Source organism: Lissotriton helveticus, chromosome 2_1, assembly GCF_964261635.1.
Source record: "Lissotriton helveticus chromosome 2_1, aLisHel1.1, whole genome shotgun sequence".
NCBI lineage: Eukaryota > Metazoa > Chordata > Amphibia > Caudata > Salamandridae > Lissotriton > Lissotriton helveticus.
This window is the reverse complement of record NC_136059.1, coordinates 1,919,618,126-1,919,639,457: the sequence shown is the minus strand read 5'-3', so window position 1 is coordinate 1,919,639,457 and position 21,332 is coordinate 1,919,618,126. Positions and strand designations below refer to the sequence as shown.

General features: G+C 41.7%; 1 protein-coding gene across 1 annotated transcript in view; it reads left to right on the top strand.

The window, feature by feature from the left end:
* QRFPR (pyroglutamylated RFamide peptide receptor) overlaps positions 1-21,332 on the top strand; it is a 506,738-nt gene that overhangs the window by 263,177 nt on the left and 222,229 nt on the right. Inside the window, exon 4 of the mRNA XM_078677651.1 lies at positions 4,563-4,798. Coding sequence (XP_078533777.1) covers positions 4,563-4,798 — 236 coding nt within the window. The remainder of the gene's footprint in view (positions 1-4,562; positions 4,799-21,332) is intronic.

The following is a 21,332-nucleotide window of genomic DNA, read 5'->3' as shown; positions in this document are numbered from 1 at the left end:
ACTGTCTGAACGCACACCGACAGACTGTTGGTGGAGGTCATACAGCCCTTTGTTCTGACTGCTGCATTTTAATGCTGGCGATCTGACCCACAGTGGGCAAAGACTCAGATCCTGATGGGGCGGCAGCTGGGGAGGTGCCCATAATGGTAGCGGTGCAGAGCAAGGCACCGCTGACAAGATTTTGATATCCCTTTCCGACAGCCTGCTCATGACGGAAACACTGCCGGGCCTCATTTATGAGAAATTACGCATCTCTGCGTGAAAGCAGCGATGCGTCACTTCTCAGTGCGCACTCCTTGCGACATACCTGATGCGTCATATTTACTGTATGACGCATCAAGTCGCAAGGAGTTACAGATACATCAGTATTTCTGTCATATCTGTATGGCGAAAAAGTGACGCATTGCTGTAGTGTGCCACAAAAGGGACGCCACTCCAGCAATGCGTCTTTTCACATGGGACAAGCCCAATGTGAAAGGGCCTGCGTCAGTCTTACACCTGCTGTGAGGCAGGCGTAAGATTTTGACGCAAAGGCATCCTAGAAGTGACGCAGTGAAATCTCATAGATTTCACTGCATCACTTCTGCAAGGCTTTTTGCGGGGGAATGCCCCCTGCATACATTATACCTCACGCAGGTATAATGTAGCACAGGGGTTTACGAAGTGACGCATCTGCTTAGATGCGTCACTTTGTAAATAGTACGCACTAGGAGGCATGTTTTACGCTGCCAATGCGTCACAAAACGTGACTCATCGGAAGAGCAAAACTGACGCAAGGCCTCATACATGAGGCCCTGCCATGTACAAGCTTAGGGAAAGGGACCCAAACAGGGCCCCCTAGGGGCACATGTAGGGCTTTCACTCACTTCCATGCACTGTGTGCCATGCACCACAAGGTTCATGGCACATGGTTCATGAACATGTGGGAAGTACTCCTTTTCACAGCGGCTTGTGCTGCAGCCCAAGCCACCGTGAAAAGGAGCAGTTTGTGAGCACCAGTCTGGGGGTTACATCCTCATGTGGTAGTTGGACCACTGACTGCTTTTCAGGTGTCTTCTGACCGCTGCAATAGCGTTTCTTCAGTCAGACTGACCGCTATCGTAATCACCTCTATAGTGACAAATCTTTTCCAGGTATGAGACCCTGTTGCCCCTCACATACTTATATGTTGTTCTTCTAGTCACAAATATTTCCATTGTTTCTGATTAAATTGTGGCATCCTGTTTAAAGAAATAGGTCAATAAGATCCACATTCCTCCTTTGGTTTACCTTTTTTTAATGAAATATCACAATTTTTTTAGTCCCAGCTATCTGGGACTGGCAACCGCTACCAAATACTGAATCAGTTATTCAAAGTAAGGCCAAAGCTATAAGAAATGCCCACAGCGTTACAAAATTCAACTAGGAAAAAATCCTCCTGGGTTACCTTGGAAATAGATAGCTCCAATATAGCTGGGCCAATTTCTTGGAAGGTAGAAGGCTAGTTCAATAGGGAGAACTCTCAATTTGAGCACAATATTTGCCAACATCCTCTATGGACACTTTGCCATCCGTCTTAAACAGTTTGAGGTCGATTGCACACATGCTTTCTACAATTATAGACATTTTAGATAGAGGAATTATAATCCTCTTTGGCTTATCCAAATCCTCTACTGCTTCTCTAAGAGCCATACTCCATGCCACATCCAGAATTGTCATAAGTATAAAAAATTACACCATCTCACTCAGAATGTTAAAACTTTCCATTGGCTTCACCTCCAGTTTAAAATCACATGTACAACTCACAAATCCATCATTAAAAGTTCTCCCTCCTATGTGATAGACGAGCTGCAACTCACAGGTGGAAAACAGAATACACAGACAGACTGATCCCCGAAATACCAAAAATAAAAAAAGCTAAACTTCACAACAAGCCTTCTCATGTTTGCCTCAAGACTCTAGAACGCCATCCCGGACCACTTCAGACTCAACCCAAAGCTACTGAAACAATTAAAAACACATCTTTAAAAATAACCTTTTCAAACTATACTTCACTGTCTAAGGACTACACACATCCCTTCAATACTATTCATGTTTTTTTTCCTCTACTATGTTATCTTTTAATATGTTTATGCAAACCACTGATATGTTCACATAAAATGTAAAGTGCCCCACTGCCGTACGACTAGGTCCACAACAGTTAAACACCACACATTAATACATAAAAGAAATCTGTTGACCAGACACTATTGTACCTATTGAATCTCTTCTGGTGAGAGTACTATTTTGAGTTCTACTCTAATAATTTGTGAGAGAAGCAGCACAGAATTTAGGGGAGAGAGGTAATATATTGAAGATAGTGATTAGGTCAGAAACCATTCACCAAGGTTTATTGGCCTTTGTTCTAATGCAAATCCTTTGGATAGCAATCCCTTACTGTAATCTGATATATCCACAGAAAACCCTCCAAATAGGCAAGAAAAGTCTAATATTGTCATGTGTTTCTTGCATGACCCTTTGTAGTTTTCCATATGTTAGCCTAACTGTACCCATTGTAGGCCTTATTTTCCTTTGCACACGTTACTATAAATTTGTTTTGCTTTTGTGCCACATTGTACTTTCACAGGGAACCTGAATATGTTTTTGTGTACTGTTCTTTTCGTGGGATTTAGTCTGAACACCATAGACAAGGTCAAACAACAATTTTCCTAGTTATTCTGTCTGGCCAGGCTCTAGCACCGAGACATAACACAAGAAGGCAGCTGTTGTTTATTCGCACACATGTCCTATTATATAGATGAGTACATGAGCCACAAAGACACACATGGAACAAGAGTTTTGAGACAAGAGCACTGTTTCGCTGAGATGTATAACATCCATCTGTGTATGTTGAGTTACGGGGTCTGCTAGTAATCCCAGGGAGCTTTTCATATAATGATTTATCTTTAGTAGCCCAGGAGGGGGATAAGTCACTCTGTCCTATAAAATAACAGCACTTTTCATGGTATGTGGATTAATAATCATGCTGACAGTATTTTTATTAAGCATTTGTTTTCTTATTGATGCACATATACTGTATTTCAGAGCACAATAGTTTAAATAAATATTCTAAAATTCCTTTATGTCTCTTGGTCATCTTATTGTGGACAAGTACTAATGAGAGAGCAAAAAGGTGTGTCATGTTACCACAATCCCTGAGAGGACCAGCAGTGTTATGTTCTGGGGGTGACAATTCATGGGCACCTCTGGAAGGTTAGGAGGGCTAATGAGGCCCTATAGCTAGTCGGGCTCTGGGTCATCGATACTGAGACAGTATTTTGACTCAGTCCCATACACACTGATGTTCTGTGGTTCCAAGCATGGTTCCATTCCAGAGCAGAATCTCTGAAACACTATTGAGTTCTGACCTGTTGGGAAAATAATTTTCGAAACACACACCTAAAACCTTTGAGGGTCTGTGATTTTTTAACTAGCCTAAGTCTCATGCACATCAGCAGCAAAGATTTACTAACGAGAAATTCCACCGGTCAATAAAATTAAACTAGTAGTTATAATGGCTTACCATGCATCAGAGGAGAGGCTGATTTTAGTGATCCACAGGATCATGATGCCTGAAATCCAGGTATATCTGTAGTACTAAAGCAGTGCTAATATTATAACTTTCCTGTTTAATATACTTATTTTCCCCTTCAACTCATCTGAACTCATCCTCTATTGAACCTCTCAAAATTGAGTGTCCGGTCATGCGTTTTCCCCTCAGTGGACAAGTATGTGACATAACGAGAAGCATAAAGTAATTTGGGTAATTATTTCCACTGTAGGGTCTTTGGAAATAATGCAGTTGAAATGTTGTGGTAAGGGGCAAACTGAAATATGAAGTTTCAAACCAGTAAAATAATAATGAATTACCGTCTAGTAATTTCATGTGGTAATATAAACTGAAAAAACACTCATTGGTGGCATCGACTACCAAAATATCTACAATCCATAATTATTTCCTAACCAAAAACAGACTGGTTACTAAATTCAGCCATACCCACTTCGACATCCTGTAGGCCTGGATTTTTGTCCTGTTTCAAATTCAGACCTAGCATATAAGTGAATGATGTTGCTTTTGGTGCTAAATTTTAATCATGAAAAATGTATGTATGGTATACATTTTGGTACTGGTTATTCTTTAGCCTTTTTTTACGGTCTACATTTCATTGTCTGTTTCCACATTCTAGCCTAAGTTATACCTTCACTGTGGAGTACATTCTGAACTTGGTCCAGAATTTGAAACTGTTGAAGATATTAGTGTCTTATTAAGGGTTCTAAAACCCCTCTGGTCCTGACTGAGGAGTTGCATCCGATCATGCAACCATACCCCACATACATCTTTTTTTGTGTGAAATTCTTAGCTTTGGACCAAATATAACATTAATGGGTGTGCAGTTGTGCACACACACTGGAGTGACACTTATTCTTTTTAGTCACAGTCCTGCAGCAGGCTTGGTTACACAACTGAAATGCTTGATTCACATTGTGATTCCCTTCTGTTACTTTAAGCGTACTAACAACATTATTACTGCTTATTTTTCTAGGTTAAATATGACTTTTTGTATGAAACGCAATATGTGTGCTGTTTAGAAGAATGGACCAGTCCTGTTCATCAACGAATATATTCTACCTTCATTCTCGTTATACTGTTCCTCCTTCCTCTCACTCTGATGCTTCTGCTCTACAGTAAAATTGGTTTTGAACTTTGGATTAAGAAACGAGTAGGCGATGCTTCTGTGCTTCAGACAATTCATGGGAAGGAAATGTCAAAAATATCAAGGTTAGTACATTTTTCGCAAACGTCGGTATATGTTTCACCTGTTGCTAAGTACTTCTTAAGATTCAGGGTCATATGTAGGTAATCTAATTTTACAGATTCCTAAATACCGAATTTTACCAATTTGGTATTTAGGAATGGGTAGATTGAATGTAGGTAAAAATGTGGTAATATTTACGGATTCGGTAACATTCGTTATTACCGATTCGGTATTTACAGATTCGGTAATTCACATTTACTCCTATGGGCCTGGAGGCCCATAGGAATGAATGGGAAGCCATTCACTATTACCGATTTGGTAAATACCGAATCTGTAAAAGGGGGAGCATATTCAAGGGTGGCAGGGTGTCACATTGACACCCTGTTGCACCCCTGAATTGTGCATGAGTGCACATGTGGCGCACATGCATGCCCTAAGGGCATGTATGTCTGCCACATGGCACCTTGAAAAAAGCAAATTATTGCTTTTTCAAAGTTATTCGGTATTTATCACCAACTTGTAGTTGGTGGTAAATAACAAATCCTGAAAGCAAAAATGCACTCACTTGAGTGCCTCCTACATAGCTTTTAGGGAATCGGTAATTTACCGATTCCTTAAAATAAGGAATCAGTATTTTACCGATTCCTTAAAATAAGGAATCGGTAAATTAACGAATCCTTAAAACCTGCCTCCTACATCAGAAAATGCTAAATACCAGTTGGTAATGGGATTATTACCGATTTCCGGCTGTTACCGACCGGTAGTTAGCTACCTACATATGGCCCTATGTTTTTTATCTGTAACTTACCTTCTGATAATCATGAGATCTACTTAACCCTGTTTTGCCACGACTGGAGAAAATATTTTGTATTAATGTGAGCATAGTTATGTGTTGATTCTCTTTATTATATTTAGTGTCGAGTTTGTATTCCTATAATACACTATTTGTGTGGTAGTTTCACGCAATAATGCATATTTATAAATAGAATATAAAGGTAAATTTGCTTGGTAACAGCAGCAACACCAAGGGAGAAACAAGACAAGTATAACATGGTAAGCTAGATAGGTGACCACTGAAAAGGAAAGCAGTATTTCAAATCTGGTTTTGCACATTTTCTCTTTAGCTCTACTTATATTGAATAATTCTTTATAGTCATTATCCCTCATACCAGAGTTGTAGTTTACTGATTTTCCAGTGAGGAATTGTTAAAGAGCTCACTCTTGCTGCGCCAGATGTGTGCTCTGTTAGACGTGTGCCTAGCAGGAACGTTGTTTCTTATTGCACCCTTCGTTCTGGTTACTTACCTGGCCGCTCCTAAGGCGATTCAGTAACGGAATCACGGAAATGGAGGTCGCTTGATGATGGGCTTTCCTAGCGTATATATAATTCTACAGTATACTACTTAGAAACTTACCGGCATCTTGTGGATTACTTCATTCCATACAACAATTATTTGGCGACAGGTTGGTTTAATCCGGGTGTTTATATTTTCTTCATTCTGGGGCCCATCTCATTCCGACTTGATTGCCACAGTTTTCTTCTTCCTGGAGATAGTTCTTCCGACGACTAGTTCTTCCGACACCTGGGCGCAGTCTCGTTGCCTGTCAGTGGTGGAGCAGAGTCACCAATCAATTTTGCTACAGCGGCTCATGGGGCGAGCAGCACACAGTATACGTGAGCACAATTATCGTATGATGGCGGAAGTTACATTGATGACTCAGTTCTGTAACATTTTTGCCTGATTTGAGGCAGGGCTAAGATTGCTAGCTTCTGTGGGTGCCTGATTGAAAGCAGGGTGGATCCACTCACCACTCTTGAGTACAGTGGCTCACTGGAATATTTGTACATGCCATTACTGCAATGGTTTGCAGAATTTTTCAATTTTTGAAGAATTTTGCTATTTGCAATTCCACCAGCTTCAATTCATGGGTGTGAGTTGTCAGTGAAGTTACTTATTCATTTCAAGAGAGCATCTGTAACAACTTTGGTCACATCCTACTTGGATATTTCTCTCACAACCCACATACTACGTTCTGGTACAGTATGTATGTGTTGCCTCACCAAAACTTTATTAGTAGTTTTGTTTTTTTGTTTTAATTTCTCTAATTGACTACTTCATTGGTCCTTTAATTTTACGATATGTCTGGGGGAGGTAATTCATACCAACAACCTCCACGATTTTTAGATGGTCCTGGTAAACCCAATTTAAAATGGAAGCACTGGTTTAAAGTATTCAAGAACTATTTAGTGGCAATAGATGGAGTTGAGTACAGTTCTGCCAGGAAACAATCTATTTTATATTTTTGTTTGGGTACTGAAGGGCAAAAGGTTTTTGACAACTTACCTGAAATTCCTGTTCCTGGTGGAGAAGCTGGGGATGCATGAAATGTATTTATAGAGGCTGAGAAAAGACTAAAGAAACAATTTACTCCTGATTTGAATATTGTTTTATTCCAGGTAACAAAGTTGTGATAAAAGTAGTCTTTACATTTTGGATAGTTCCTGTTGTTTTCATAATGCTGCTGATCAATACCTAAGAAATCAAATTGTGCTTATTTGCCATTCTAAAAAAAGTACAGGAATATTTACTGTATTGCACATCTCCTACTCCAAAGCAATCTGTCAAAATAGCTCAAGGCGTAGAATGTTCTGTTCTCTCTGTCAAAGCACTAGCCAATGCATCCATCATGCCTAATATTCTCATGAGTACCAGTGTGAATGCAGTAAAGAATGTTTTGAATAATAATTTCAGCAAATCTAAGGTTTATTACAGATGTGGCTCATACAATCATTTAGGTAATAATCCACATTGCCCGGAGTAGTGCTAGAGGTAGTCTTGTGGTTTGAGACCCTGTGATGACCTTTCACTACCATTATTTTAACTGACATTATGGGGTCGATTAGGATCGTGGACGGACTTGAGTCCGTCCGCGACCCCTGAGGAGGAGGGAACGTCCGCATGGGCTGCGGCGTTCCCTCCGATCTGATTAGGATGTGACCGCCAGGGTGGCAGTCACATCCTCTATCTCTAACATTGCGGCGGGTGCAGCTTCAAGCTGCACCCGCCCCAATGTAAAAAATGCATGCACAGCATTTGCGTGCACAAAGCGGCAGGCACCGCGCGGTGCCTGCTGCATTGTGCACGCAAATGCAGGGAGGTACCATAGGTACCCCCCATGTGCACCCACCACCACCCCTTCACCCAGGGGGCCCGCAACGGGCCCCCGAAGTGAAGGTCCGTATGCTTTTCCATGGCGGCAATGCCGCCGTGGAAAAGCATATTTACACACACATCATAATATGGCGGACGGTGTCTCATAGACACCGCCTGCCATGTTATAGCTTTTCCGCCGCGGAGGATGCGGAAAAACCGCCATCCTAATCGGCCCCTTAGTGTGTTATTTCATCCCAGTCTGGATGTACGATGGTCCTGCATATGCCTTGCTTCTCTTCTTTCTTTTAATCTTGCTGTCTTTCAGTGGGAGCTGTATCGGAGCAAGACAGCCTTGCCAAGAGCAGAGCATGTGGTATGTGCATTTAAAAGCATGAAAAGGAGAGAGAGGTGTGGAATGTACTCTTTGGTTTCGAAGTGCAGTTTTGTGGGCAGTGATGCATATATGTGCTCGGTGTTGTAAATTATTAAGAATTATGAAGTGCTTACTATTGGCTTTGACATAGCCTCATGTCATCCTTTTTCCCTTGCTTCAGCTTTTCTGTGTACACAGCAGCGCTTGCAAGTTGTTGGGGTTATGAGAACTATGAAGTGCTTACTGTTGGCTTTGACATGGTCTTATGTCATCCTTTTTCACTGTCTTTGCCTTGCTTCAGCTTTTCTGCGTGCACAGCAGCGCTTGCAAGTTGTTTGGGTTATTCATGTTCAAGGTCTTTCTGTTTTGGTGAGGGATTGTTTGATGTATTCTGAAAGGCTTTGTGAGCTGTGAGCTTCATCAAGGTAGAGGCTGGAGCATGCGAGATTTCAAGAAGAGAACGTGAGAGCTCCTTCCTGCTGCGGGAATGCTGGCTTGGAACTTGGCCAGTTCTGGTAAGATTCCTCTGGCCCAGGGGGAGGTCTTTCTCAAATCTTCTAGTGTGTTGAAAGCTGACTTGGACACCGGGAGTTTGGAATTCAAGAAAGGGCAGAGGCGTATATCTCGGAGCTTGGACCCTGGTTGCTAAGGCTCTCAACCCCAGCTGTTTACTTCCCCAGTCAGGAGTGGGTGAGATGCGGTTTTGCACCTGGTGATGTATTGAGTTTTGATTATTTCCCTTGTGATGTGAGCCAATGGCTGGGATCATACTAGTGAAATAGATAAATACTAGTGAAATAGATAACATATTGCTGAAATATCTTACCGTATTCTCTGACACTATTGGTACTGTTAAAGATTTTGAACATTAAATAATTTTTAAACCAGGTGCCTTGGCCGTCAAACATAAAGTCAGAGACGTTCTACTATCTATAAGAAATGAATTTAGATCAGTTAGGTGTAGAAAAAATATTTAAACCTGCCAATGCTGCAGGTGGGACTGTACTGTGGTGATCGGAAAAAAAAATGGTAAAACCTGTTTGTGTGCAGATTTATGCTTCTTAAACAAGAACGTTTTAGTGGATTGCAATCCACTTCCAAAGATAAATTAATTAATTTCCCCTTTGAACGAGCTAAAAAAAGTTATGCTTGCCGTTTGGTCTTGCATCAGCGGCAAGTGTGTTAAAAAAATTAATGTTTATGCTATTCAAGAATGTACATGGTATTTTAGCTTTTCAGGATGACATAATTATTTTTGCTAAAGATATTTTGTAACGCAACCGCATTCTGGACCAAGTTTTGAGTATTCTATCTAAGAATGGTATGGCCGTTACAAAAAGACAAGTAAAATGCTTTGACTGATAATGTAGAATATTTAGGTCACCACATTACTGCTCAAGGCATCAAAACAAATGAAGATCTTATCAGAGCTTTAGAAGAAGCACCTGTACCTTGTAATAAGGATGAACTGCTATCCTTTTTGGGGTGATTATTATACCAGATTTGTTTGTGGTTATGCTACTCTCAGGGAACCACTTAAAAAAATGTTGAGGAAAAAATAAATATTTTGTTGGGGTACCGTTGAACAGAATGTTTTTCAGAAGATGAAAGACATTGTATCTAAGGTGCCTACATTGAAATCATATGTGAGTTGTCACAAGTGTATTATGACAGTGAATACCAGTGCTCTAGGTTTGGGCGCTTCATATGTCAGAAAATAGGTTCTTCTGAAACTACCGTTGTTTTCGCTTCCAGAGTCTTATCTTCAACTGAAAGAAAATACAGCACCATAGAGAGGAAATCAGTTGCCTGTGCATGTGCTATAACTAGATTTAAAACGTATAATTGTGGCACATCTTTCACATTATGCACAGACCACAAACCTCTTATGTATTTGTTAGGTGATAAAGGATCTTCATGTGCTTATTTACAACTCATCAGAATCTTACCTAAATTACAATAGTATAACTTTGATGTCATGTATACCAGGAAACGCCAACTGCAGAGCTGATTGTCTATCCAGGTTACCTGTTCCACAGGAAGGAAACTTGGAAGTTGACATGTTTGAAGATGAATGTTTTGTGGCGAGCATGGACATTGTGCAGCTGTGTGAGGGTGCTATCCCTGAAACAGAATGGGACACTACTTGTAAGACTGATTCAATTTTGAAGGAGGTCAAAAGCTTTATTCAACAGGTTTGACCTCCCATAAAAAAATTAAAAGGAGACTTATTTGCATTCTGTCAGTTAGCTGAATAGCTTACTGTGGAAAATACTATACTCATGAGAGCTGGAAAAATTGTGGTACCCACTTCTTTAAGACCTAAGATTTTAGAGTAAGCCCATAATGGTAATTTAGGAGCTAACTCCAACTAGAAAACCATAAGATGCTATAGTTGGTGGCCTTACATGAATTCTGATGTAGATTCATTTGTAAATAATTGTCATGAATGTATCTTATATAGCAAACATTGGAAGACACAAGATACCCCTTTAGTTACAATGCCATTACCTCAAGGCCCCTGTCCTAAAGTTGCTCTTGACTTAGCTGACCCCATCATGACACTACCTTTTTATAGCAGGTAAGAAGCGACCCTTGACCCTGCCACCAGGTAGGTCACCCCCCTCAGCCACTACCCGGTCCTCCTGTGCCGCTGTCCTGCTGCCGCCACCCGCTGTGACCAGGATCGCTGCCTGAGTCCGACCTGTAGTGCTCTCCTCGGTTTTTGCAGGAAACACCTCAAGACCTGGCTCTTCGAGCAGTAGCGGCACTCCCCCCCCTCAACCCAGCGCCTTGAGACCCCTACGGGTGAATAGCGCGCTCTACAAATGTATTGATTGATTGATTGATAGTTGCCATAATTGATTCTTTTTTGTAGTGGGTATATTATAATTTCATGCGAGAAACATCCACTCAAGAAGTCATTACATTTTTTAACAAAGTTTTTGCTTTAGAACCTTACCCAAAGGAGTTAATCACTGATAATGGTGTCAACTTGTGTCACAAACTATGGATCTGTTTTATTTTTAAGGATAAAGGTTTTAAGCACCACAATGTCCCACTGTATTCACCTTGTTCCAGCAGCACTGTTGAGAGGGATAACAGACTCATCAAGGAGGGCATTCAAACTGCTGTCACATGCAGCAAGGATGTTGCTAAGTTTGTCCAGGACAAAGTTTGGGCTTACCATAAAACTCCTCATAGCATTACTGGTGTCTCACCATTTTACTTATTACGAAGTAGACAAGCGCATACCAGTATGTGCCATGTGTGGTTAAAAGATAGATCACCAAGTATTTTGGGGGAGGTTGTGGATCTTAGAGGTATTAAAAATAAAGTCCAAAAATCACAAATGATAACAAAGGCATATCATGATAACAAAAATAATATTGATACTGATGCTGTTAAGGTCGGGTCATGGTGTATGTTGAAGAATATGAGACCTAGGAAATCCAAAGTGGAGTTTAATTTTCAGAGGCCTGTCAAAGTTACCAAAGTTGCTTTTTCCTCAGTTCTTCTGAAAGATGTGCGATGGAGGGGTATTAAGAACCTAGTTTTGTTCAGCCAGTTTCAAAGTACGGTTGTAAGAAATAATTTGCAACAACATCACAAAATGTGATTTATTTTTGCCATCTTTAGATCCTATTTTCAATAATAACGATGGTAATTACTCAGACTTCCAGTATTTCCAAACTGATAAATTGAGTAATCAGCAAACCAGAGCAGAGGACTCCGTCATCATTCAAGGAAATTAAGGGATTGTCAATGATACTAATGGTGATGAGAGGTCATTGATTTTCAACAAAAATGTCATAACTAAGGGGCTCATTATGACCATCGAGGAGGAGGGAACCTCCGCATGGCCTGCGGTTTTCCCTCCTGTCCAATTAGGATGTGACCGCCACCCTGGCGGTCACATCCTCTATTTTTAACATTGCGGCGGATGCAGCTTCAAGCTGCACCCGCCGCAATGTTAAAAATGCATACATTGCATTTGTATGCAGAAAGCGGCAGGCATCATGTGGTGCCTGCCGATTACTGCATACAAATGCAGAGGGGTACCATAGGTACCCCCCATGTGCACCCCACCCACCCTCCCCTTCACCCAGGGGGCCCGCAACGGTCCCCCGCTGTGAAGTTACACATGCTTTTCCACGGCGGAAAAGCGGCGGACGGAAACCAGGACCCACCAGCCATCCTAATGTGGCGGTGGGTCTTTGGTGAGTCCGCAGAGGATTTTCCGCATCCTCCGGGCCGGAGGTGGCTTCCGCCGGCCTGGAGGATGCGGAAAATGCTCCATCATAATGAGCCCCTTAATGTGGTAGAATGTAAAAATAAAAGCCTTTCTCTTTGCAATAATTGACTGTTCATATTCCTTTTTTTATTTTAAAGGGGAGATGTGTTGCATTCTGCATTGTTAAAGGGCATGCTCTTGCTGCACTAGACACATGCTCTGTTAGATGCGTGTCTAATGGGTGCTTTGTTTCTTATTGCATCCATTGAATGTTCAGTGCATCTTGCAAATGGCGTTCCATGTTCCGTCATTCTCGTTATTGACCTGGCCGCTCTTAACTCCATTCAGGAATGGAATCACGGAGATGGAGGTACCTCCTATCGCATTTGTACTTCTACAATAAAGTACTTGGAAACTTACCGACATCTTGTGGATTTCTTCATTCCATACAACAAACATATTTTCAGTTTGTAAGAAATCTTTAAATATATTGGTAAATCATTGCATGATTACTTTTTTATATTCTACAAATATATGAATCAATGTCCCCACTTTCTGGTTACAAAATGTCTTTAAATTAACTTTGGATGCATAATAAGATGTTCATAGAATATAGGTTGTTCCTAATATAACAATGAGTGTCCAATACAGTTTCTAATATATAATATAAACATTTACTTCCTATAGCCAATCTTTTGTATTTTACATTTAGGACCAATCCATTGGCCCACTAGTGCAGTGTTTTTTTTTCTGACACATACTTTCCTTCCATAAAATATTTTGTAACCAGGACATACAAAGTACCTGAATTAAAGAAGTGCTGTAATGGAGAAGCTGCCAAAAATAACACCCTCTACTCAAGCCTCTGGCTCCTTAATCTCTTCATTTAGAGCTCTGTAAATGGCAGACATTTTACATAGCAGGTCTATCATAATATTTTATGGAGATAGCACCACACACGTCACCATAAAAATGACAAAGTTTCACAAACAGTTAAGAGGTCTGGCCCTAACACGGAAGGAAAACAATACTAGAAAATAAGGGGAGCATGTTTGGTGGACACTGATAATTGACTGAAACTTGGGAGATGCATTTCCAGTGTGCACATCAGAGGATGAGAATTCCACCATCCTATTTTTGGGTAAATTTCCAGCACCTATTTCCGCTCCCGATTGTTTCTTTCCTCAACTTAGATAGCTACTTTGAAGTTAAAATCTCTGCTAACAATGCAACTATACAAATTGAGGCACGTAGTAAACACTAGTCTCAAGTGATGCCCCAAAACTATTCAAGAGGTGTAAGCATCTCCATCCTTTCAATGTTCTTTGACTGTACTAAATATTTCTAAAACCTACCTTGTAAATAGTTGAAAATAATCTATATTACATTTTAATCAGATTTCTTGAAATATTTGAAGAGCTACATTTGATCTGGTTTTCTAAATTTTGAGGCTAAAACATTGGTAAAGTGTATAGGGAATGTATATTCTTTTTACTACCCAAATCCACTTTATATTTACTTATCATTTTGCTTAATGTAGGCAGCCTATCTGATAGAGACTTCTAGCTGCAGATTCCATACCTATGAATTTCCCCAAGTGTCATGCTGGATCCAGAAGATTTTTCATGAACAGTACCCCTGCATGCCAGTAGATGGCATCAGTCAGCTCCACGTGGCATTGTCCAAGTTTGAAGTGACATCTACATCACTTATATAGGTGCCACCTTGGCACACTGACATCAGTTATTTTCTTTTTGTGCCAGCCAGAGCTGATCCAAGAAAAAAAAGAGCTACCCCTCTGTCAGTTATTTGACAGAAATTTTGGGACATTTTGTCTACCTTTTTGAGGCTTTTTACCTTGTGGCGTGTTGCGGATGTCATTGGGGAAAACAGGTTTGTAACCCTGTGGAGCCTCTTACTGCACCATGTCTGTGAAGGACCTGCACCTCATTTGTTTGTGATGTGTGAAGCACAACAATGACTCCAAGTAGTAGTCCGATTGCCGGGCCACGGCGCTAAAGGCTGTGAGGGAGCAGTACCTAAAGCTGCTAGTGGCCTGGCATGCAAGCCTGCTAAAGTCATGGTCTCAGTCAAGAGGAAGGTCCCAGGATACTTCCAGAAGTTCGAAGTCTACTTTGTCCCATTGGAATTCATCGGGCCATTCAAGTAAGAGGCACAAAAACAGAAGAATTCTAGGCGCACTTCGACTTCTCCTTGTTCGTTGGCCCATACAACAAAGGAACAACAGCTTTCGAGGCCTGATTCCTTGGAACCTGCACCTGGGACAACTCTGTGCGTCCCCAGTTTCCTGGGAGCCGGAGTGATCCCCACAGAAATGAAAGCGTTTTATGAGGCCATTAGTCTCATATTTGAACAGCCTGCCTCCTCAGGTGTGCCTTCAGGACCTATAGGGTCTGGTTCTGTTCCGAAGGCTTTGGCCCCGGCTCTTGGGTCCTGACCAACACCGGTCACGCCATCTTAAACTTCCCTGGTTCCTCAGGTCCCGATGCCGATGCTCCCGGTGCCACTGATGCCCATCTGCTGTGCCATCCCCACTGTAATCCCAAATCTGGCTTGAGCTGGAGCCGGGTCAACCAACTCTGATTCTGGCCCAGACAGGAACCCTGTGTCTTAGGTTGAATCCTGAGCCCTATTCCGAAGGGCTAGCCCTTTGGGAGGAATGGGATGGGTCAGTAGACACTTTGGGATGGCAGTCTTATGATCAGGCTATAGACTGGTGTGAGGCACTGGGTGATATCAGTGGATGGATACATCTCCAGACACCAGCATGCTTTATCCCCCTCCCCTGGCTACAGAGGAAGCTACATATGCAATGGTGGAGCAGTGGCAGTTAAGACCAACATCTTGACAGAGTTGCGCATTCGGCAGTCTCCTACTTGGTACTCCTACTCCCGTTTAATGAAGCCCTCACTGATGTCCTTTTGGGGACCTGGTCCAAACCCCGCACTGGGGCTCAGGTGACTAGGACGATTGCCCGCAGCCTCCACTCTACTGCAGGGTACCCAAATTTCCTCATCCAACATCCTACCCAGAGAGATTGGTGGTTCAAGCGTTCACTTCAAATGACACGTTCCCTCCTGCTCCCCAGATAGGGAATCCAGGAGGCTGGACAACTTGGGAAAGAAAATGTTTTCCTCCTTTCATCCTTGGTTTTTGGCCACTGAACACTGCATGCTTATTGCTTTGTTACTTCCACAAGCTCTGGGACACAGTTGCTCAAGTCGTGCCACAGGTCCCGTAAGAGGCCCAGGCCACTCTCTTCCAATCAGCGACAGATGGGAGAGACACAGCAATGTTCACTATATGCTGTGGATCAGACTAAGTATGGGCAAATTTTGCGGATTTGTAGTCCGAAAATTAGCGTGAAATTGCAAAAAACGAACTGGCGGATTTGCGTTTTTTTACAAATAGACTGTACTTTCTGTACTTCTACTGGCTAATCGGTAAGTGCTACCTTGTTGGGTAAATGTATAGTGCTTTTCCTACACTACAGCTGCGTAAAGTGCCAGAAGAATTGTCTCCAGTGACCATGTGTGTGTTACTATGCCAACGCACCGAAGGGCGCAGGGGTCCCTGGAGTGAGCTGTCCATCATAGTGGGTAAATGGCGGGAAGACGGTGCACACAGCTACTGTGTGGGCGGGGCCAAACGGGCGGGCTTCTATGTGACTTCACATGCTTCTTGTGTGTATAAAAGGTCAGAGACCGATCAGAGCAGCAGATGAGGAGAAAGAAGCTCCTGGTCACAGGAACTGCACGGGGATTGCGCTCGTGAAAGTGAAGGTTGCAAAGGCCTCTATCCAGCATCACAGCTAATTTTCGACTGTAGATATGGGGTGAAAGCACACCTGCCCAGCCTCGACAAAGAGCACAATTGTTTTTGGGCTGATTAATGCGTTACTGGATTTGACCTTCAACTCGGGCACCTGCTTTATTTATATCTGTAAGTGCTTCCTGTTGAGGTGTAATTTTTGTGACAGGAGCCTTGTGCCAGAATGAACCCTGCCCTTCATATTTATCCAAGAATACGCCATAGTTTTGTGCTCAACTGCCCAAAATCCGCCCGCAATTCGGCAATTTCGAGAGATTCGCGGATCGCGAAATTGCCGAAAATCCGCAAAATACGCGAGCGGAACGGATTTTGCACCCACCCTTAGATCAGACACAACCCACTCGCTGGGCAGAGTGGTTTCAATGACAGTGGTCCTCCGATGCCACGCCTGGCTAAGAATGTCTGACTTTTCAGGGGATGTCCGAGTTTCCCTCATGGACATGCCCCATCAATGGCACCATCTCTTCTGAGACAAGACAAACTCTGTAAAGGAGCGCTTTTAGGACTCATAGGCTATGGCCAAGTCCTTGGGCCTTTTAGCTGCCACTCATAACCCCCAGTCTGCTTTTCGATCCTTTCCTAGCTACAGAACAGGCTTCCAACTGCATCAATACACTCCCTGCCACCGAGCCACGCATGCCTCCCTGCTTCTGCGTGGACAAAGGTGTGGTACCCACAGGCCCCGTGGGTCAGGTATCCGGAGATCTGGTTCATACATTGCCCTCCTCACAGCTACAGACTCATAACCTTCTAATCTAGCCTGTCAAGATCATGGTGACCAGTTGGTGGCAGGATCCACCATCACCTACACCACCTGCAGTCCATTACATTGGGCAGGTGGGTTTTTCAGATTGTCCCAAGGGGCTAACCCCTCCCCTTTAAGACTAACCCTCCCTCCATGCCACTATCTTAGGCCAGATGATGAAGGGTCACTTGTCCCTGCTTTGTGCTAGAAGTCGGGGCTCTCTTGGCCAATATCTGTGAATTATACCTATATAAGGGCATGAATCAGGAAATATATATACGGTATCTAAATCGACACACAACACCCACTCCACTTTCGTATGAACAACATTACTAAATCCTAAACATGTTAAACATATCTTAAATATATATAAACACGAAGTGCTAAAAACATGTCCAAAATACATTGTGAAATGCATTAGAGCTGGTTGTAAGCCTAAAAGATACATTGGTGCTGTACATATTAAAGCGATGTTTCATTCTAAGCATATGGAGACATTTAAATGCGAACTGAATGAATCATTAAAATATACATTTATGAAATGGCTCGTAAATACAGAAGAAAAAAGGGCTGAAACCATTTCATGTCGGATTATATAAAACTGTTTGTTTGTGGACAAGGTCATATATTGTCTTTGAAAGTATTCAAAGAATTCTGTTCTCTATGAATAGTTCTACTATAAGCAGATAGCTTGTGCTAAAAATCAAAAATACAAATTTGGAAAACAAAAAAAATCATAGGAAAAAAGTTCCAAAGTTAGTACTTTGTTTTGAAAAATGAAGGTCAAATTCATAGCCTCTCAGTACACTGTGTGCCAAAATCAAAAGTCAGTGTTAAGACTTGGAGAAAACATGAAATCTTCTAACCCTGAAGACAAAAAGTTGACTTCCGTTGTAGGTTTAGAAGACTAATCGCACATAGATGAGAAGCATCACCTTCAGCATTGGTTGCATCAGCAATGTTCATATCGGATGTTACCTGCGCGCCTGTTGTTTCCTGTCGTACCTCAGCAGTTGCAATTTGCGTCTGTGAGATATCAATGAATGCCACCATCACAATTGGTAGCCGCGGGGGACAACACAGAGCATGGGCCGTTACAGGGTCCAGCAGAGTATCGAAATTCGTAGGCATGAGTGATGGGAGTGTTAGACAGATGTCTAGCACGCCTTCTTCACTGCATAGCAGGCAGTGTAGAACCGGTAAGATGCAATCTTGCCAGATTTTTCTGAATGACAGAAACTATGTGGTATTTAATTCTCATAGATGAGGTAAACCCAGAAATTTGGACAATGCGCTCAAGAACACTTCATCTCCAGCAGAGCTCTCTCCACAGTGAATTGGATGTCGCTGGTGAGTTGGTTTGTCATATCAAAGCGGTGGGAGCAAAAATAGGATCCTTGCCACGAGTCCAAAAAGTAGTGGCAGTCCGCCAAACACAGAGTGCACGAATTTTGGAATTATTCTGAGGACTGCTTGAAAAGGTGCTAACAGTCCTGCACACACGTTTTTAAATACATGTGCAAAACCGCTCGTATCAGACATGTTTCAGATACTTCCCAGCATTTCTGAGAAATGTATGGGGCAAGTTGTATTCAAAAGGGCATGTATCTCGGCAGAAGTCCTTGCGACTTGTAGATCAGAGGTTACTTTGGCCGAGGTAAGTGGCACAGTTTTTTGCAAAAGAATGGCTTTCATTCTGCTTAGTGTATCAATTAGTACAGAAGAGATGTTCAGTGAAGGCCATAAAGGCGACTCCCTGGCTGTCTTGGTTTGTGGAAACAATACTTGCATACAGCAAGTGACCCTGGATGAAACAGTCACTAGATATGGAATACCTGGAAAAATGCCACAACAGCTGTGATCATTCAACATTAGGTAACTCCCATTAGAAAGTAGTACAATAATTAGATTAATCACTGCAGCTGGTGAGCTTTGCAGGTGACAGAATAGGTTTGTAGTGGAACCATCACAGGACCTGTGTAAATTAATACCCTGACAAAGTAGAGAACCGCTTAGTGCGTTTTCACAGTTAGAACCGCTGAGAAACACTTCACGTCCCCCACTCCAACATCTGTGTGTGTATGGTAAATTCCAGGATGTCTTAATGTATTCTTTACCCAACCTTTCATATTTGCCTGCTGGTATGTGTTTTAGGCAAAACTGAAAATGGAAAATTGTAACAGGAAGAGTGATTTTACCATGTATGATCCACTCAGTAGCTGGTTTTTCTGCCACTGTGAATGGTAATCTTTCCAGTTTTTCAATGCTCAACACCATATAGCCTGCTCCCTTTTGTGCCAGTTTGATCTGTTTATCAGTGAGATTGAATTCTGAAAACAGTGACGTAGAGTTGATTAAAGACCAAGGCACATAGCCTGCACGCAAGTTTTGCAGCATCCAGACTAATAGCATGACGTAGTTGAGACTGACCATGTTGCAACATAATGTCAGTGGCAGAAGACACAATGCTGTCCAAAGAATATATCCTGGATGACATTCGTTAACCCATTGTCTACTACAGATAGAGATTTCTCTAAATTAATACGATCAATTTCTCATATTCGTTCTGCAGTCTCTGCTTGGGTAATCTTCAATAATTCGTTATATACAGCATATATACCTGCATATATGAAACATTTTTGACGCAGTTTTCTTGATCCTAGCAAGAATTCCCTAAGATCTGCACCATCTTTAAGTAAAGATAAGTGTTGTTTTACATACTCAAGTGTAGATGTCTGTAGCCAATCAAGGCATAGTTTCCCTACACTGTATGTTGTTACTACCCCAGGATGCTGTTGTTGAACATATCTTGGGTCTGGCCTATTGATAGTGAAACCCTGTGTTTTGTTCAGGAATCGATCTTGACAGTTGTTTGTGCCTGTTGGCCAGATCAAAAATGTGTTCCAATGTGGAACTGATGTGATGCAAAGTATTATGTACGTCGACATCCCCCCGTGTAGTGGTATTACTAGTAGGTACAGGTATGGTCGGTGTGTTCATGTCTTTGATCTTGGCTAACCCAAGGCAAGACATTTGTTGAACAGTGTCATTCGAAAACATAATTTGCTCAGGGATGATGCAGGCTCTAAACATAGCTTCCACATCCTGCACTTGCCACTCTTTTGTACCCAAGACAGTTTTTGTCTCAATGTTTTCTTTCCAAAAGTCGAAACCCTGTCTAGACAGTTGGGCAATAAAGGCTGCAAAATAAATCTGTTTCGTATTTGTTCTAATTATTAAAGTGAAATGATTCAGCATTTGATAAATTGAACCCTGAAAAATATGGAAACTTCATTGTAAAAGTTTTTGAGCTACCTTTTGGAGGTGTAGGACAGTGTTCCTATTGGTTATACATATATACATCTCTAGGCATTGCAGATTTGTGCAAGAAATGATGACCATAATGGTTATAACAATACATTTGTTCATAGTCTGATGAACCCTCTAAATATTCATGATTTGTGAATACTGCAGACATTTCTAAATCAGACATCATGTTATTAACAGTCTCGAAGTCCCAATCATCAGAAAAGGTTCTAGAGGTAATAAAGTCACTTAATGAAATCTTGAATAAGTGTGGAATCTTCAAAAGCTCAGACGAGCCAAAAATGTCATATTCAGTTCTGTCCTAAACTATACCATCCGGTATAGTAACTACTGTGGTGTTCACTGCTGACAAGTCTCTTTGTTCACGATGGGATGATTTGTGCGGCTGGAGAAGTAAGTTCACTCTTTTACTTGCTGTGTCCATTTGAATATATCTTCTATTTATCAGCATACCCAGAGTTATTACCAATGCTAACCACAGTAGAAAGAAACATTTTCCCAACACAATCCAAAGTTCAATCCATGGCGTAACCAGATAAGTCTATTCTAGGCGATGAAAAAGTTCTGTTGCTTGTTCATTGAAAGTTCTTTTTGCTGGTGTTGTTTCAGGTTCACTGGGATCCTCAGAAAACGTATCAATGTTAATGAAATAGCCAGTGGCAGCTCTGTCAATGGTTGGAATAGCATCAGGATTTGTTGAAATCGCTGGAACCACTTGATCACTTGTTAATTCATTGTAGACAGGTGTATCTGGACAAACTGTTATTTGGGTCTCAAGAGGAACAAGTTCCATAGCTTTGTTGCTTAGTCCTTCTTTTCTCACTGTAGAATCTTCAAAGTTGATGAGTCTCTCAATTTGAACCTCTTGGAT